General features: G+C 40.7%; 2 protein-coding genes and 1 long non-coding RNA gene across 3 annotated transcripts; 2 read left to right on the forward strand and 1 right to left on the reverse strand.

Annotated features, from left to right (window-relative positions):
* Positions 1–890: 890 nt before the first annotated feature.
* Positions 891–8,148, forward strand: LOC121681567 (pro-cathepsin H-like). The gene is made up of 12 exons (XM_042061370.1): positions 891–1,033; positions 1,324–1,355; positions 1,451–1,556; positions 1,832–1,902; positions 3,211–3,315; positions 3,774–3,860; positions 4,348–4,403; positions 4,743–4,824; positions 5,026–5,094; positions 6,589–6,695; positions 7,024–7,149; positions 7,455–8,148. The coding sequence occupies exons 1-12, from the start codon at positions 955–957 to the stop codon at positions 7,528–7,530; spliced, it is 996 nt and encodes a 331-aa protein (XP_041917304.1). The 5' UTR covers positions 891–954; the 3' UTR covers positions 7,531–8,148.
* Positions 8,149–8,575: 427 nt separating this feature from the next.
* On the reverse strand, positions 8,576–10,097 carry LOC121681575. The gene is made up of 3 exons (XR_006022188.1): positions 10,010–10,097; positions 9,678–9,845; positions 8,576–9,360 (listed from the first exon to the last, which is right to left on the reverse strand). It is a non-coding gene; the product is annotated as an uncharacterized LOC121681575 (long non-coding RNA).
* A 2,558-nt stretch (positions 10,098–12,655) lies between these two features.
* Positions 12,656–19,693, forward strand: wdr76 (WD repeat domain 76). Its single transcript, XM_042061358.1, has 15 exons — positions 12,656–12,840; positions 13,405–13,548; positions 13,640–13,690; positions 13,815–13,895; positions 14,075–14,124; positions 14,605–14,713; positions 14,845–14,940; positions 15,084–15,127; positions 15,301–15,454; positions 15,919–16,077; positions 16,288–16,403; positions 16,509–16,607; positions 16,924–17,076; positions 18,284–18,337; positions 19,073–19,693. Exons 1-15 carry the CDS (start codon positions 12,778–12,780, stop codon positions 19,323–19,325), a joined length of 1,626 nt encoding a protein of 541 aa, XP_041917292.1. The 5' UTR covers positions 12,656–12,777; the 3' UTR covers positions 19,326–19,693.
* The last annotated feature ends 415 nt before the right edge of the window (positions 19,694–20,108 follow it).

Consider the following 20,108-nt stretch of genomic DNA (forward strand, 5'->3'; position numbering starts at 1 on the left):
TATGACGATGAGTATGGTTGTGGAACACAGATTTTGAATAACTCATGAAACCTACGTGTACATACTTCATCATTCAACTTCATCATTGACCAACCAAGAGGGAGAGCATGTAAGAGTTGTAGTTTAGAAGGAGTTGTAGGAGTAGGGGTGAAGAAAGGTTGAGAAGTGTGATTTATTTATTTTTTGCACAGCACTGTGGCAGTCATATTAGATATGAGATTCTGATCTTTCCTGTTGTGTAAATTTAGAGGCTTGGATTGGCCTCTGTGGCAGTACATGTTGTACTGTGATGGTAATTTTGATACCACAGATGAATAGAAACCCAGTCAGACCAATAGTATGAAAATTCAGGAACAGAGTTTACTTACAATGATGCGCATCAAGGGAGAGACAGGGAGAGACAGCATGACTTCCCAAGCTGTGTGTTTGCAACTGAACTGCCACAAGCCACTGAACTGCATCTTTGTTGAATCTCACTTCATGCTGTGTAATGTGAAATAGGCTTGGCTGTTGATCGGCCACTGTGGGAAATCCCCTATAATACAAGGAATTCAGCACCTTTTCTGTGTATGTCTGAAACCCTTCACCTAATTAATTAATTAATTAATTAATTAATTATCTTTACAGTCTTGGTTTACTGTATGTTTGTGTATGGTTATTATTATAAAGACTTACTACCATTTTATCATTTTATTTTTAATTTCTTAACCTACACCAGATCCCTGGCTCATACAGCTAAGTTTTTCCTCAAAATGTTTCGATGAAATCAAAGCGAGTTTAAATTATTATTGAATGGATGTGGTCATGTTTCAGCGGTCATTGAGGCAAGTGTCAACCAACCGCGCGTTCAGAGCGGAGTCACGTGATGTACACAGTCACTCGTTGCGAAATGTAACTGGAGATCACCGATCCTGATGTAACCAACCAAACACAACTTGGAGAGTGTGGGCTAGAATGGCGATGTTTATTCTCATTTCTGGCATATTGTCAGTCTTACACGTTGCCTATTTAAACCCTGTATTTTCACCTGAAGGTAAGCCATTAGTTCATTCGCTATAGCCCAAATGGCGCTTCACCAAATGCGTCAGGCTATTTGTGAACGGTTCTGGGATTGATAGCACAAAACCCGTTTTGTCTGTCTGCCAGCCACCCAAGCAGCAGTTGGATCGGGCAAAGCAAGCACAATTCATCACTGCCCGGAGAAGGCGATCTAGCCTATGAACACAGAATGTGGTGTCGTTTGGCGGTTGTTGCAGGCGACTTGCTGAACTTGCTGAAATTCTTTATGAAGAATAATTTCATCTATGCCTTTTTATCTTTCAGATGAATTTCATTTTAAAACGTGGATGGCCGAGGTAGGCTCGCTTTGTTGTAAACTCTGTTATTTATTTATTTTTGTTCATTTAGGATAAGTCATTTGCTATGTGATTTTGATTGTTTGTTTGTTTAGAATGGGAAAACGTATGACTTACGTGAATACTACCACAGGCTGCACATCTTCACCCAAAACAGGAGGAGGATCTTGGAACACAACGCGGACAGACCCTCATATACCAGTATGACTGATCACACGTGTGGGCCTTTTTAAGTTCTGTCATACCATAACTCTGCTAAAAGTAAACAAGTGTGATGGGTTATTCAGATACTCAAATCAACTTTAATAAAAATTCTCATATGATTTTACTTTTGTGATATTAAAGTGTCTGTAAGGAATGAGGACGCTAGCTGAATTGTGTAATGTTAAAAGTTGGTGATGGTGATTTATCAAAACTGATATTTCTCTCTCTGTCTCTGTGTTTGTGTGTGCTGCTGCTTGGCTGTATTTGTATAGTGGGGCTGAATCAGTTCTCAGATTTGACCTTTGCAGAGTTCAAAAAGGCCTTCCTCCTTCACGAGCCTCAGGTTTGAATTCTCCTTTCAAAATCCACTCAAATTGTTCATGTGAGGTACAATAGGCCTTGGCCTTTGTTCACACTGAGATACATATTTGTTCTCTCCAGAGGAACAGTTACTTTGGGCTATTTGTTGGATGTATTTGTTGTTATGTTATATACCTCAAGTCAAGTCAAGTTTATTTCATCCAGATGGAAATTGCAGTGCTCATACCCACCTTAATGCCTATAAAAACAGTTGCATAAATATATACATCAGCCTCTATAAGAGGGTGCAAATAAATTATCACAAATACAGTACAAAAAAGAGCATAAACACAATACAAATAGACCATAAATACAATACAGAAATGATAGAAATGTACATTTAAAGTGCTTGTTGTGCTGTCTGATCGAGGTATAAAAGAGAGAGCATACCGCATAGTTCGCGTCATAGTCTACCACTACGTTCCATAACCCTATCAGTCAAATTACCATGAAGAGGGGTGACCATGGTCCCTCGTTATTTTCTGTTTCATTTTTGCCAGGCGGTCCTTACTTTTATCCACTGTATTTAACTCCCCCACTATTTTTCCAACCCTTTTAGTCACTCTGTCAATCCTGGCCTTCTCAGTTGCCCCAGCATTCCCACTACAACCCACCACACAGTAACTCCAAACACTACATATCACTGACATAAAAACATTCTCACCACATCAGTATTTACCTTAAAAGACTGAAACTTCCTCATACAATATAAACGTGGACTTAATTTTTCCATCAATAAGTTAACATGATCAGACCATGTTAGCCTCTTGTTACCCATTGAAATATGTGTTAAGTGTTCGCTTGTTGATAAGTTAGTACATTTGCACCAGCTTCATTAAAGGCACAGTCAGCGAACATACACGATTTCAAGTCCATTTTTGTCACATTCAGCAATCATCTCCTTATGACCACTAGCTGCCCAAAAACCCGGTCTTTGTAGCCAGCACAGGCTCTGAAAACTGGAAACAAAGTAGGGACAGACTGTCCACCAAACAAACCCGAAACCCTGTGTGGAGTTTCTCTGGGAATACTGAAGGGAGGGGTGAGCTACCTGTGTGGTGTGTATTGTTTGGTCCTTGGTTAAAATATAATGTATTTTGTTTTGGACAAAAGTGTCTGCTAATAACTTTAAATATAAACATAAACTAACAATACTTCCTACGCAATCGCTGACTGCGCCTTTAAATGACACCTGATTTTAATGCCTGTGGCTTATCCATATCCACCACTGGCTTGTCTCTCCAGCAATAACTACAATGTTAGCTGCTCTGTCCCTTCCCTGTGTCCTCAGAACTGCTCTGCTACTACAGGGGGCCACCCTCGCCAAGCAGGGCCCTATCCAGATTACGTGGACTGGAGGACCAGAGGAGATTACGTCACTCCAGTGAAAACCCAGGTGTGGGATGGTTCTTATATAGATGCAATAACATGCCAGTGTGTGTGTCTGGTGTGATCATGCTACACTTCAAGTTTGAATTAAGTATGAATGTTATGAAGTTATAAGACTGTTAAATCTGTGTGTGTGTGTGTGTGTGTGTGTGTGTGTGTGTGTGTGTGTGTGTGAGAGAAACACCTATAGGGTCACTGTGGGAGCTGTTGTGATCATGCTACACTTTAAGTATGAATGTTATGAAGTTATAAGACTGTTAAATCTGTGTGTGTGTGTGTGTGTGTGTGTGTGTGTGTGTGTGTGAGAAACACCTATAGGGTCACTGTGGGAGCTGTTGTGATCATGCTACACTTTAAGTATGAATTAAGTATGAATGTTATGAAGTTATAAGACTGTTAAATCTGTGTGTGTGTGTGTGTGTGTGTGTGTGTGTGTGTGTGTGTGTGTGTGTGAAACACCTATAGGGTCACTGTGGGAGCTGTTGGACCTTCTCCACCACTGGCTGCCTTGAGTCCGTCACAGCCATTGCCACAGGGAAACTCTTGGAGCTGGTAAAACACACACACACACATAAGCTGCTTTCAGACCTACATGTAAGTCCGCATGTTCTGCGGATGCCAAGCGGTTGGGCCGTATATCGGTACAACATAACCGGCCATTTGGAATTTCGAACTTAGCTGTTACATTACTCCCCTCCTAGTATTTAAGACGGACATTATGTAAATGACCTTGTGTCTGAACGAAGCGAAGAACATGCAGAGATTCTGTTCATGTGTGTGTTCAACCACGTTCAACCTGTTCAACCACACAGAGATTCTGTTAATGTGCGTCGGTGTCGTTCATACATATGGCCGCATAATGTCTCCATGGTAGCATGATATCTGAATCACTCGAAGGGTCGGACCTCCATTTGACAAAGGTCCACATACTGCAGAGGATGTGTCTGAAAGCAGCTATAGACACAGACTCCCACCCAGACATTTCACAGGCGCAAGTAGGCACACATACCTTACATGTGGCATGTGTTTTTTTGTGCAGTCAGAACAGCAGCTGATAGACTGTGCCCAGGACTTCAACAATCATGGCTGCTTTGGGTAAGTCTATCCTTAGTAGTCTGCATTGGTGTACACTAGTCAAGATTAAAATGTTTGTTTGCTCAGTAGTGCACAGTGGGAAGGAAGTGAGCATGATTGTGTGTAGCAATACTCAGGGTTTTGGGTAACTTCACCTCCTAAACTCCTGCGGCCAAAGATAGGGACCATGCAATTAGTGTTCATTTAAAACTGTAATCGGTTTTCATGTCAGAGGTTCAACTCCACTCATGCAATGAAGTTATGTGTTAGTTTGTGTTCTGCTGAATGTGCATGTTCAACATTCAGTCTTCTGTATATGTAGTGTGTATGTATGAAGTACAAGTGTAATTTCTGTTCCAGAGGACTACCAAGTCAGGCATTTGAGTATATCAAATACAGGGGTGGCCTAATGACAGAAGATGGCTACCCATATAAGGGACACGTGAGTATGTCTGTTAGTCATCATCATAGTCATTCATGATGTTGAAGAAAACAAACTTGTGTGTTTGTTTTGATATATTCACGTTTTAGCTCAAAGCAAGGTAAACAGCCTTCAGATAACAGATAAACAGATAAACTTCTCTTCTCTTCTTCTCCTTTCTCTTCCCTTTGCTTCTCTTGGCGTTTTGTCTTTTATTTGAAGGACAGCACCTGTGAGTTCCAGCCTGAACAGGCTGCAGCATATGTCAAGGATGTTGTTAACATAACCAGAGTAAGTGCTTTCAAGGCCTCTGCTGCCCTCTCCTGGCTTAAAAATAAAAATGTTTTTGCTATTTTGAGTGAACTTGAGCAGAATGTCAGGTTTAGGGAATAAACCTTCGCAGTATTGTTTTTTAAATGGATATTGTAATTTTCTGACTATTAACCAAGGTTTATACATTTAGTTTGTAACATTTCTTCAGGTATGAGGCTAATACACAGGGATGGGATATACATGGGAATACATTTGTTTTCTTCATTCTTCTTTATCACTTTGAATGCAGCGCTGTTTTCGGAAGCTTTGGCCCAGAGTGCCAGCAATCTTGATCATTGTTGCCACAGAGTATTCTATGTTATAGCTATGGACACATACTATAGCTTGTTTGAAAGGTGAGACTTTAAGCTCTCAGTGGGTACAAACCGTTTATTTCTACATGCCTCTGTTCCTAAGAAATCCCAAACTAAACAGTGGCTAGTTTTCATCAAAATCCCTGTTTTATTTCTAGAAATGGAGATGTAGCGTCTTTGATGAAATATGAAGTGTTGCCTGTAAAGTTTCCGGGAAGTGACCTAGCGAGACCTGGCGAGACTGCACCCTTAGTGATAAACCCACGAAAATGGCCTGGTTTTGACCTGACGTGCATGTGTCACTGATTCAACCCAAAGCGGCAACCATCAAAAGCAGAGTTTTAAGATTAAATGTCCAGATAAAATGTCCAGATTGTGCGTTTTCATGAGTTTTCGATCGTCATATATTTCATTTCCATTGAATCACAGAGTTCCCAAAATCACATATAAGGTGTGTTAGAGTGACTAGTTTCGTAATTAAAAAAAAAAAAAGCTAAAAACGCAATATTACGTTTTTGGCACTCAATGAGTTATGAGTAAAGCACGATCTGATTCTGATTCATATTGGGCTATTGGGAACTGCGGTTAATACACAGGTGTGGTTAATACATGTTTTTTTTTTTGTTAATTTGCATAAAACACTGTCCTGCGGTTTGTACACAATGCGGCTAATACACAGAAAATCACTGTAAATGAATTACTTAAATCAGGATGTTGAATCAGATTGAATATAATCATATAGCTCTAGTAGAAAGTTAGCAACCACTGGTATGCTTTTACACATCCTTATCTGGCATTACTGTGGTAAACACCTACACATTCCTACACACGCACGCACACACACACACACAATGCATTTACACTATCCAAAGCAACTTACATATCAATTGCATTACAAGGGACATTGTCCTCAGAGCAACTCAGAGTTAAGTACCTTGCTCAAGGACACAATAGTGAAAGTCAGGTATTGAACCCACAACTTTTCTGGCTACTGCATGCTAGCCTAGCTCCTTAGCCACAACGCTCCTACCACCCCACCGTATCATGTCATTAGACTGGATCTAATTCAATGTTATATATATATATATATGTGTGTGTGTGTGTGTGTGTGTTTATACAATATGTGTGTTTTTGTTTATGTTTGTGCTTGTATGTCTAGTATGATGAAATGGGAATGTTAGATGCTGTGGCCAGGTTGAATCCAGTCAGCTTTGCCTATGAAGTGACGGCTGATTTTGTGCACTACAAAGATGGCATATACAGCAGGTATGAGCCACAAACTACAAACAGACTGTACAACCACTCTCTCTCTTTCTCTCTCTCTCTGTCTCTCTCTCTCTATCTCACCACTACACTCTTAAAAACTGAGCATAAAGCACATCTCATGCACTTGGGAAAACACACACACACACACACTCACTCACACTCAGTCTTACTGACTGACGAACAAACACACACATGCACACAAAGTATCCCCATACTCAGTACTCAATTACAATACCTCTGATGTGATATATCTCTCAGGTCATGAATTTCAACCAGTAGAGGTGTTGATATAGGGGTTGATATGGGGTTTTGGTCTTCCATCACACAGCACAAAGTGTAAGAACACCACAGAAACGGTGAATCACGCAGTGCTTGCTGTGGGCTACGGGGAACAGGACGGAACCCTGTACTGGATTGTCAAGAACTCCTGGGGAACCTCCTGGGGCAGAGATGGGTAATGAATCATTTGTGCTTAATTGGTACACAACAGAAACAACTCTTCAAGTCACTACACTGACGTGCCTCCTGGCCCACAAACCTACTATTAAAATTAAAATGATTAAAAAAGACACCAACATCACTTTATTTATAATAGATGTTAGATTTCCTGCACTTATGGTACATGACTCCTGCATAGCTCCTCTTGTTTTGATTAATGCAGGTATGTCTGTATGAAAGCAGTTTTCATAAGACTTGTTTCACACTCTCACACCATCTTAACTGTGCTTCTGTCTTTGTGCTGGTTCGTTCTTGTCTCAGGTACTTCCTTATAGAGCGAGGGCGGAACATGTGTGGTCTTGCAGCCTGTTCCTCCTACCCGCTGCCACTGGTGTGAACAGGCTCCTCTCCTTACAGTGTTGACGAGGGCGTTCAAGGCGATGTGCACGCACAGAGGACCTATTCTGCAGCAAAGGGAATTCACAACAAAGGGAACTCGCCACACTGAAGTTCTCAGATACAAATCGTACCTACAAGATTAGAATGTAAAACAATGTTACCATACTGATGTTTTTTATGTGCCACAGTATGTTTGCACTTTTTTTAGTCAAGGAGTCAGGCTGCTGTATGACTGTTTTTGTGTGTTATATGTGTGAGTGTGTTTAGCCAAACTACAATGGGGTTTTAGCAGTGCTCTGGTATTCACATATTCCCATTTGTACTGACTGTGTTGTTAGGCCAACAACACAAATTGTACAATGTAACACTACTAGCCTTTTGATGTTGGAGGGTTTATTATTATCAGTTTTGCCAGTTGAAAAGTTTTGATTAACTTCAATTTTATGGCCAGCAATCTACAAAATAAGAATTAATGGGGAACAGGGAATAAAGAAAGAATTACTGTGTTTGTAGAACATTCAGATGGTCATGAAAAACTTGTCTAGCAACTTTGGACATCTACGTAGCTAAAACACCAGATTCGTGTATTGCTGCTAATAAAGCCTGTGGTTTTTAACATGTGTGGTGGAAGAAATTAGATTGAGTCTTTGAATACATCTTTACGTATGTCTTTCAAGGTGGAATCATTGTGGACAATCATGAGAGACACTGGTGGTAAAGGTAGTTTAAGAGGTTAATTTTCCATCAAACATTTGCCTCATACACAAATGCACAAGCATATCCTATAAATAACCAAAAGTTTTTTTGGAATTCACAATATACTATATCTATTATGTTTAAATAGACTTGAGGGCTGGCTTAGATAAAATAATGCAAACAGGAGTCAGGTGATTACTCAGTCCAGATTAGGCTTTAATGACTTGTTGATGAAAGCAATGAATTAACAAACCTAAAATTAGGCCTTAAATGATCTAGTCTTCATAATCAATACATTCCATAAACAATTAAGATAAAATGGGTACAACAATGGCACTGTTTATATTAGGTAAAACATTTAACAAGTATATACACACATGTTAATTATGTCTCAACAGTGCAGTGTGGTGAAATACATATTAATGAAAGCATATGACCTGTAACAAAGCTGTTCTAAAGGAGCCTAATCCTCACAAGGTTTCTACATCCTGATGCTGCTGCCCATCGTGCTCTTCCAGTGGCAGTATTTCAGTCACAGCGGGGGAGCAGACTTCCTCCGTGTGACCTGCGTTGTGTTGGACTGCACTGCTGGGACAACTTAGCCCCGTCACATCCAAGCCATCCTCTCCTCTGATCCACTCCATTCCCTCCCTCCACACATTGCTCTCATTCAGCGCCTCTCTCTTCCTCCTTTTCAGCCCCTCTCTCCTCATCTTCTATTTCAGCCCCTGTTGCCTCTTCTATTTTAGCCTTGCCTCCTCTTTCTCTTTTTCATTTCTTGTATCCTCTTCCTCTATTTTAGACCTTCTCTCCTCTTTCTCTTTTTCAGCTTGTGTGTCCTCTTTCTCTTTTTCAGCCTCTGCCTCCTCTTCCTCAATTGCAGCCCCTTCCTCTTTTTCAGCCCTTCTCTCCTTTTCCTCAATTGCAGCCCCTCTCTCTTCTTCTATTTTAGTCCCTCTTTCCTCTTCCTCCTTTTCAGCCCCTGTATCCTCTTCCTCTTGGCAGATCCCTCTCTCCATCCTCTCCATCCTGTTTTCTTCTCCTTCATCAGCCTCACCTTCATCCTGCTTTCCCACACTCTCCTCTGCTGCCTCCTCCTGGACGTGAGTGGTAGTGCGTTTTACCTGTTGGACTAAGACACAGGCAAGCTCACACACTATTTTCTGTATCCCTTTCATCTGTCATAGAGAATCAATGTGTGACTTATAATGATAATCACAAGAATGATCATGTTTTATAAAGATAATCTAAAGAGTCAATTGTAAACTCCCATACTGGTTATTATTTACAAGCAGCCCTTGGACTTACTCTACCTCTTTCTATGTTCATCATTACACATGGCAGACATGGCAACATACATGCAAGCTCATAGATTATGTTTAACATTCAAGACCACTTGTTCCTAAATCTACACAAAAGATTATGACATTAAGATGTAATGGGTTATACCTTTAGATTTCCCTTTCTTCCCATCTCTGCTCAGGTAACATGAGGCCATCAGCAATGTGACAAAAGGCAGGCACCGCAGGACAAAAACGATTACATCCTCTTGGACAATTTCTGACACGGCAGCCCCGCTTTCACCAGTAGCAGCATCATTAGATCCGTGCTCTCCACCTGTTGAATAACAAAGTTTGTCGACAGACTTTAGGTGACTTTACTGGTTGACATCAACAAAACAACAAAAACAAGGCTGTCCATAAGAAGAAAAACATTATTGTACCTTTGGACAATCCAAGAGAGTTGAAAGAAATGTAATGCATGTTTTTTTAATCTCTCACCATATTTGTCAGAGGATTCTCCATGTTTATCTTCCCTTTTCAAAGGAGTGACAATCAGCTGTGTTCCAGTTCCATTCTCTATGCGCAGTCTAGGTATCTCAAAGTACACAATACAGACATACAAGCCAGAATCCTTTGTCTGGACACTTTCAATGATCAGGATAGGACAGGTTTCTTTGACTGGCTGGCCATAGATTTTCTGCCCATTTCGCCACCAAGTAATTTTTATAATGGCTAATTCACTGAGATCCAAACAGCACTGGATCTGTGCAGACTCTCCCTCTGTGAGTTTAAGAGTGGAAGGAGATTGGTGGACTTTAGTGTCCATTCCTGTGACTAGAATTAAAGACAAACCAGAGAACATCAAAAAGTGAGTCTGATCAATCACAGGTATTATTTGTGGACTTATTAATCATCAATCAATTCCACTGCGACATTACAGAAACACATACGTAGATATAAAAATAATCGGCATGGAAAGGGATTCACATTCAGAAACATAAAAAACACACAACTGTAATGAATGATTAAGGCAACATTTTAAGTGCAATGATTTACTTATAGATTTAACCAAATTATTAAAAACATTTAGGCTTTATGTCATATAAATCAAATGCCTCAAAGAGGAACTAATGAAGACAAAAAATATTTGTTCATCAAAATGTCATACCATTTAATAAAAATGCTTTCTTTTTCTCTTGAAAAAATGTATGCCATGTTGTAGGAAAGACCATTGTCAGCAAGGTCTTGTCCGTATACGACCATAACAAATAAGCATCTTTGACTTTGAATATTGAGTGCTTTTACAACAAAAATCAACAGATGACCATTTCTACACCTACTGAGACCTCTTACCTAATAATAAAAGGCTGAAGACTTTGATCAGTGGCATCATCAGAAAAACGTTGTAGATTACCATCTTTTCTTGATCGAGGAGGCTGTTGCTTGTTCCGGGTTAGCTGGCCTGTTTCTTCACCACAAGCAGGGCTGAGGCATCAATTGGGGTCTTTTCAGTTTGCGGAAAAGACAAGCAGTCCTCAACACCACAATTGCCTTGAATGCAACCGGTTGAATATAGGCCTACAGTTACATCCATTTTCCAGAGGCCATTATTGAATCTTAGTTTCTAAGAGGAATTGAGATTTTGATTAAAGTTAGATCAAAGAAAAAAGTGTGATTTATAAAGCTCCCATGACCCATCATAGATTTTTGAAGATACAATGAAGGCCTCATTGTAAACCGGACACCCCCTACCCCCCACCCCCCAATTAAGCATCACACATCCAGACATCAAAAAGGAAGTGGTCAAACACTGCATGCCTATCTCTTCTTCTCACAAGCAGGAAGTCGCTTCTGTAAGATGCAGGTTAAGCAAACCACAGAATTATTTTTTATTTTGTTTAAAAAAAGGCTTCAGCAATCAAGGGGGCATCAATGTGCTGTGAGTGACCATGTCTTGACATTTTACTATTTGCTTAGTCTAAAAATCAGGCATTGTGAGATGTATGGCTATATGCAGTGTTCTTTATGTTTAATATCACAATTCAAACCTGAAAGATATGTACCTGTTGGGACTAGACTGTCTAAAGTTCAATGTCTATTCCTATTCATGTTTTGTTTCAGATAATAGTGAACAGTGCAGTGCTGTACTAGGTAAATAAGCCAACAAAATATATTAAAGGAACACCAGGCCCAGGCTCGTTGGTCTTGGGGTATGATTCTCGCTTAGGGTGCGAGAGGTCCCGGGTTCATATCCCGGACGAGCCCTCTGTTCTGTGAAACTCTGCAACTTGGGGCGGTGGTAGTGTAGTGGTTAAGGAGCTGGGCTAGCGTGCAGTAGCCTGAAAGTTGTCGGTTCAATTCCCGGCTTCCACCGTTGTGCCCTTGAGCAAGGCACTTAACCCCAAGTTGCTCCGGGGACAATGTGATCCCTTGTAATATAGCTGACATATGTAAGTCACTTTGGTCAAGAAGTGTCTGCTAAATGTAATGTAATGTAATAATGAACACAAAGTAGGCCAGTCAGTTATGGGGGTTATGGGGTTTATCATAGGCTTTATTGAATAGCCTTGAGCGCTTGAAGAGTGGAGTTAGAAAGCGACTGTAGCCCGCCTTCCTAGATAATGCAAGACAGGATTGGACAGTTTATGATAGTCATCATTAGCTATACGTCCACATGATCTAATAACAAGAATATTAACACAATAACATAACAGGATGTAGGCAATTAAGGCCTAATTATGTTGATGAAAAGTTTCACTTTTTCAGTTTAGGTATAGTCTAGACAATTATCTAGTTGACAGACATAGGAGCAAAACGTTTTATTTCCACAAGTGTTTCAGGTCTCTGATCCAGAGACTAGTGCCTGCTAGTGAGACTAGTCCCAGCCTTTTAACAAGTCCTATCAGGATCTACGGATACCACCCAAAACAACAGAACTGCAAGTGAATAACACATCAATATGGTGGATAATAGCAAAACAATGATCGCAATAAGGGTAAAAACTATAGATAATAATGCATTAACTATTTTCCACACACTAGAGCTAGACAGACACACACAGGGGCAGAACTTCATTCACTGATTGAACCAACCAATCAGTGGGTTTGTATGTGTTGCGCAACCCAGTGGGAGGGGCCCATTACCAAACAACTCTGAGGCGGGAGATTTTTCACGAGGCATTGAAGGAATGTTGTTGTCACTGTGTAGTTCCACGAGTTGAAGAAAGCTTAACTTGACACGAACTCCAAGACAGCTTATATTAAACTATGAACAACGACACCTCTGCCGAAGACAAATTCGACTGTTTTGTGAAAATGCACTTAATGCAGGTATGGTTGTGATGTGATCTAATTCTCTGAGTTAACATGTACTGTAGGCTAGCACTAGTAACGTTTGCAGTGTTTCCCATACATTGACTTATTTGTGGCGGCCCACCACAATATCAGCATTGACCACCACACTATGATTTTCCTGGTTGTATTAAATTGTGCTTGAATCTGGTTAGAATCATAACCGTGCTGCACTAATTTGTTAAAATCTGTTGCATTCGAGTTAATTCTGCATACCACCACAAATAGAATTCAATTCTGTGGGAAACACTGTTGGTTGTACTAAATTGTGCTTAAATCTGGTTAGAATCATAACCGGCGCACTGCACTAATTTGTTAAAAACTGTTGCATTCGAGTTAATTCTGCAAACCTACCACCACAAATAGAATTCAATTCTGTGGGAAACACTGGTTTGGCTATGAATTAGCCTAGTTGATGGCGTCGTCGACTTCAATGTTTTAGCTAATTTGTTTGTGGCATTTGAATTCGTCGCTTTAATACACAGATATCATGCTGATAAACTTCCTGCCATGAAATTCCTAAAATCTCCTCTCTCGCTGTAGGAGGTGACCCCTCAGGATCCTGACCGAACACAACCTGATGGAACTTCCGAAATTGTACGGCGGTCAGCTCGAACCATACTGAACCCAAAACGTCTCAGATACAACGACATTGCTACAAATCCAAAGCGCGGTACCAAAAGAACGGTAGGTGGAGTTGTGTGTACAATAGTGCTGTGTAAAGGCGTAACAAATTCGTGTGCCTGTACTTGTGAAAACATGTGATTCTGTGTTACAGAGAGATGAGCGTAAAGAATCCGTCAGTGATCCTAAAGAAACGGAGCAGATCGTAAGTGACACTATCATACACATAACTAAGTGATGTAATCTTACTTGCAGAGAATGTACAGAATGTGTCTTTATGGTATGGTGTCTCATTTAATGACCCCGTGTTGATGTTGAATTCTTTTCAGGGTCTATCGGAGTATGAGTTGGAACGGCTTGAGACCATTCGACAGAACCAAGCCTTCCTTTCATCCCTGAACCTACCACAGGTAAGCATGCCACTTTCAATCATATGAAAGTCTCTACAGTTCATTTAGAAGTGTAATGCATTTAATACATATTTCCCTCATAACTCTTTAGCCTATGTCATATTCCCCATTAGAACGTAAACAAAACTGGCAGTTTGTCATGGGCTACATAAAATGACTAACCTCTCTCCCCTGCACAGGTAGCTGAGATGCTGAAACCAAAGAAGCCTTCTCAGTTAGGCCTAAAGAAGTAAGATGTTCCTATATCTCCCTCAAAAGAGTGGGCATACTGGTATGACTGTAGTATATGTGACCAGTGAGTCAAGTCAGTCAGTGCTCAGCTGTTATATATTTCCATTATATATTTTCAGTCAAATGCCTAACAATAGATAATGATTTATACAGTACTTGTATTGCTGTAGTGTAATTTCACTTAGAATGAAAGTGTCGAAAAAGTGAATGAAAGAACTGTATAATGTAAACCATGTTCTAATTGCCATGATCATTTAGATTTTGTTGGTGAAGACTGTGACTGCATGTGACATGTGATGGAGCATAGTGTTGGAGTGTTGGACAATATGTGTTAGTCATGGTTTGAACATGGGCTAACAAGACATCAGCTTTAAGTTAAACTGTTCAAGGTTAAGATATAGCTTTGCAGAATGTCCATGTCCAACGAGGATTAGAAAAAAAACTACAATCATCTCATGGTCATATTTTTCCTTTGCAGGGAAAAGGTTGTGAAAGAGGTCCTTCCTGCAAGGAAATCATTGCGTCTACAGAACAAAGATGCAGAATCAACGGACGTGGTGAATCTCCCCCCTGAGCTGAAAGAGGAGGTGAGAGTTGAATGACAGCCGACTACTTCTGGGTGTGAGATCATACGTATAATCATGCTCACATGAAAATGTATCATAAACACACATAAATGCATATCCACATGTTGATATGTTCATATTTATTTCTGTAGGTGGTGCGTAGTCTGAAGGGGCCTGTCCCAATGTGTCCAGTGAATTTGGAGGAGGACGGTCCACTGCCTGAGAGTCTTCTCCATCTGTGGACTGAGGTGTGTTGCCTGATCTGTTACACAGTTTCATTGTATCGTTTATATTTGGTGTTATGCTTGGGTCTGTTAATAACTGTTTCATTGGGACATGCACATTATTGTTTTGAGTCGATTTGATTCCTGATTCAATCCTGTTTTCTTAGGAGCCTGTGAAGTATGAAAGGAAGAAGACCGTGGACCTGAAGATGTAGGTTTACATATAGAACTAAGAATTAAGTCAGGACAAAATATTTACATAACTGTGGTGTTAAAGCCCAGTAACCACTTGGGGATTATGCCAACATCATTAGATGATACCAGGCAGTCATTTCATTCATTTTTTTGTGTGTGTGTGTGTCTGTCTGTGTGTGTGTGCGTTAGGTACAAGGAAAGCCTGCAGAGGATGCGTATAAATGAGGATCGAGTGGTGAAGGTTGTAAAGGAACGCATCTTCTCTGCCGCGTTCCACCCGTGTGCCAGCAGTCTGCTCATGGCCGCTGGGGACAAGTGGGGCCGAGTGGGCATCTGGAACCTGGTGAGGGACACTCATATGTAACCAGAGCAATGCTTAAAGGCCCACCCTGAAATACATAGACAGACATACTCCTTGTGCACAGGCATCTATGGGGGCAGCCGTGGCCTACTGGTTAGCGCTTTGGACTTGTAACCGGAGGGTTGCCGGTTCGAACCCCGACCAGTAGGGCACGGCTGAAGTGCCCTTGAGCAAGGCACCCAACCCCTCACTGCTCCCCGAGCGCCGCTGTTGTTGCAGGCAGCTCACTGCGCCGGGATTAGTGTGTGCTGTGTGTGTTTCACTAATTCACGGATTGGGATAAATGCAGAGACCAAATTTCCCTCACAGGATCAAAAGAGTATATATACTTATACTATACACACATATGTCCTGAAATACACACAGACATACACACACGCAGTGCTACTTGAAGGTATGTTAACAGGACTTTGTTTGTTTTTATTTGTCTGACTTTCTCTTTCAAGGACGCCAGTTGGGGAGACAATGGAGTTCTGCTGTTCGAACCTCACACTAGGCCGATCACCTGTATGACCTTCTCCAGGTCACGACCTTCGACCCTGATTACCACTAGTTACGATGGCGCAGCACGGGCAGGAGACATAGAACGAGCTGTGTTTGAAGAGGTTTGAGCTGCTTAGATAGTTTGAAATTGAATGGCATGCAATTGAATCAGGGAGATGATAGTGAAAGTATTTTGTGAAAGGGTAACACTTATAATTATCTTTTGATAAAATTCTATCATTTGATTTTCAAATGTCATGCTATGGATTGATATTAGAAAAAGTGATTATTGTTTAGATGACCCACTTTTCTTATTTCCTCTTTGGCTTTAGGTCTACCGCTCTGATGAAGGGCTGAAGGGCTTTGACTTCCTGTCACATGACTGCACTACTCTGCTCATTGGAGACGCAAGAGGAGATGTTGCCATCGTCGACACACGGACCCCAGGGTATGAGTTTACGGGTTTATGGCGTTTACACCTCAAATTGGTCTTCTCTCCCACATTAGTAGATTAAAACCCGTTGTGTTTGTCTGCACACGTGTGTTTTCACAGGATATCCCATGAATCTCTCCACACTCTGGACCCAAAGACTTTGCGCTGTGTTCATGTCCACCCTATGCAGAGGCAGTATTTTGTGGTGACTGACAGCAGGTGACCTTAACTGAATTCATTACAGTGCCTATTATTTGTACGTGTTTTCTTAGCCTTTTGGTTTTCTATGACAAAACATTCAGTGCAATATATATGCACTACATTGTACATAGTCACTCTTGGCATTACATATGAATAGGATTATTCCCTTTCATTTGTGTAGCGGACGAGTGTTGATTGAGTTCTGAAGACTCACTCCAATATCTAAAGAAACAACATGGAACAGATTCAACTAGAATATGAACTAGTAGTACCTGTGTTCTTTTGGTGTGACATTGTAGTGATTTGGTTATAGTGTATTGTTTTGTGTTTACAGTGGGGCTCACATCTATGATGTGCGGAACCTAAACAAGCGGTCCAGCAAGCCTGTGTCGGCTCTGAATGGGCATTCCCGCAGTGTGTCCTATGCCTACTTCTCCCCAGACACTGGAAACCGAGTACTCACTACCTGCATGGACGACAAACTCAGGTGAGTGTTTGTATGATTATTTCTCTCATCAGCTGCTTTTGCAACAAGTTCAGGTGGTGTGCGTGTGTCTGTCTGTTTAATCTTCCTTTCTGTCTTCGGCTGTTGTGAGATGCTATAGTGATTAAGTATTTTTAGAGGTTTTAATGTCTACCTATGAGCTGCACAATGCCCACTTTTTCAGAAGAAAACAACACAGTTGCAGACTTGTGTGAAACTGGTGGTTTCCCCATGTCATCAGAATACTATTAAAAGTATTCCTGTTCATTTGTGCTACATGAAAATCTGCTTTCTAGAACATCCCCATGTTACATTGCTGTGACATCAAGACAAAACACATGCAACAGCAATAGAGCCCAGTAACACTGCTATCAGTTTTGATGGCCATACTTTCAAAATGATTATATTAAAGCAACACCAAAGAGTTTTTTATACCTTTAAAATAATGTTTCCAAAATCGTTTAAGTGGTTCATCAACTCCTAACAGGGTGAACGGCAATTCTGCATTCGCTTCGCGGCCCTCTATCGGCTATAACCGCACTATGTAAGTTTGCCAGATCGGGTAGCGGACCTGTAGTTCGATGGAATGAGACATAAGAAACTACAAATTTGACTTGCATCTGATGTCGCAATACATCATACTTTTATAAGTCATGCTAAGTTTTCTACCTTGTCTGTGGACATCTGCAAAGCCTGTGCTGGATAAACAAATAGAGGGAAAATTCGTTGGTGTTGCTTTAAACTCAACAAATAGCCTAGAAATCTAGACGCGCCCCTAGTGGCAGCAAATTACATTTACTGCCAGGGCTAGTCTAGCAACTCTCCGTTGGCTTGTGAGCTCCAGAAATCGAAACTTAATCAGGACATTGAAATCGTGTATAGAGTCGTTTGGTGGGCTTAACATAATGATTGATGGCAGAGTTGCAACGATTTGGCTTGAATTCCCTGCTACTTGAAAACAAATATCCTATTGCGTGCAGAGGGAATTTGAAAGACAACTGATTATCCCGCCCCTCGGACTGAGCACTACGAACGGTGAGTGCCCAGACCCTACATTTTAATGTGGGTCTGGCTCGCCAGGCTACTCAACAAACCTATTTACATGGTCATAGATGACTTTTCCTTATATTTTCAGTGGTTCCTCATTTGCCAACCCCCATAGACTGTCCTGTTACTTGTACGTCACTAATTTCTTCCTGTTGACTCCCAGGGTGTTCGACACGTCCCAGCTGGTCTCCTCAGCTCCTCTGATGACCACCATTAAGTGAGTGATTTTAGGCATCCGGAGACACTCAAGTCTCTGCTAAACCTACAGACACTGTATGCATATAGGGACCCTGGTGTTCTTTGTTTGGATTTCTGAAATAAATAAATGTATTCTGAATATAACAATAATTTAACGGCATAAGCTCAGTTGTATGTTTGTTAGCATATTAGTCTCAATTAATATATGTGTATGTTGGAAGATTGTACACTACCAGTCAAAAGTTTGGGGTCACTTAGAAATATTCATTCCACTCCATTATAGACAAAATACCAGCTGAGATCAATTACATTGTTTTTTAAATTAGGGCAGCAGATTTCAGATTACATTATGTGCTTACATAATTGCAAAAGGGTTCTCGACTGTTGTAGAAAGAAATGGCTGATCTTTAATGCAATATCTACATTGCCCATTATCAGCAACCATTCATCCAATGTTCCAAAGGCCCATTCTGTTAAGTAATCTGATATCATTTTAAAAGGCTGACTGAGAAAACATTGGAGAACCCTTTTCCAGTTATGTAAGCACATAATGTAATCTGAAAACTGCTGCCCTGATTAAAAAAACAATGCAACTCAGATCTCAGTTGGTATTCTATAATGGAATGTTTTTTACCGGTAGTGTATGTGAGAGAACTACATCTGTATTGGCCACAAACATGGTGTGTATGTGTCTTAACATTATTATATATACTGGTGTTACTTTGTATAACGTCTGTATTTGTGATGGCGACAGGCACAACACACAGACGGGTCGCTGGCTGTCCAAGCTGCAGGCTGTGTGGGACCCGAAGCAGGAGGACTGTTTTGTGGTGGGCAGCCTGGAGCGGCCGCGCAGAGTCAAGGTGTTCCACGAGAGCGGACAGCTGACACACGTGTTCGAGAGCCCAGACTGCCTGATGACAGTTTGCTCAATCACAGCCCTTCACCCGAGCCAGGGAGCCCTGCTTGGGGGAAACGCCAGTGGCAGGCTCCACGTTTTCACCTAGGCCTCCTCCCCAACAACCAACATGTCACATCCTGCAGTAACTTACACCACTTCCTTTATTCTGTTTGCATCATGGTCAGTTTCATAAAATCAGTTGTTTTACAAAACAACAAACACTTTGTGTACCATGCTTGTATGTTGTATTTGTATTTTATTGTTGAAAAATAAACAAAAACCTATTAAGTTTACAAGGATGTTAGTTTTATGAAGTTAGAAGTGAAACAAAAAATGCACACAGTACATAGAAGACCAAACATTTAACACTGTTACAGGAATGCACAACACGGTTTGATTCCTAATACAGGATATGAAAATATTATCTTAAATGTGGCTGCATTTTTTGTTTGTAGTCAATCAGTTCTCAATAACTAAACATGTTGAACATATGTCCAATTACATATCAGTAGACATAATACTCAAGGGAAGATAGCTTGACTAAACTATCTCTAAAAGTCTTGAAAGAGATTTGTTTGTTGGTCATAATCAGACAGTAACGTCTCTTCTTACTGTTGTGCCTGACACGACAGGACAGCTTGCCCTTCTGAAACTAGTCGGTCAGTCCTTTCCTGTGTCTAAGATGGTCGTTACCATGGGCAGAGCCTGCAATCAATTAGGATCTGGGTCACTTTTTTTTTTCTTCCTTTTTTGGATTTTTGGAAAAACAAAAAATATGGATAGGCTACAAAATACATACAGGGGCAGAACAGGAATAAGGTATATGTGAATAAATACCATAATTTCATTAGTGTCTATTCACTAATTGATCCCTGAACTAGGAAAGGAA

This window comes from Alosa sapidissima, chromosome 14 (assembly GCF_018492685.1).
Source record: "Alosa sapidissima isolate fAloSap1 chromosome 14, fAloSap1.pri, whole genome shotgun sequence".
In the NCBI taxonomy this organism is placed as follows: domain Eukaryota; kingdom Metazoa; phylum Chordata; class Actinopteri; order Clupeiformes; family Clupeidae; genus Alosa; species Alosa sapidissima.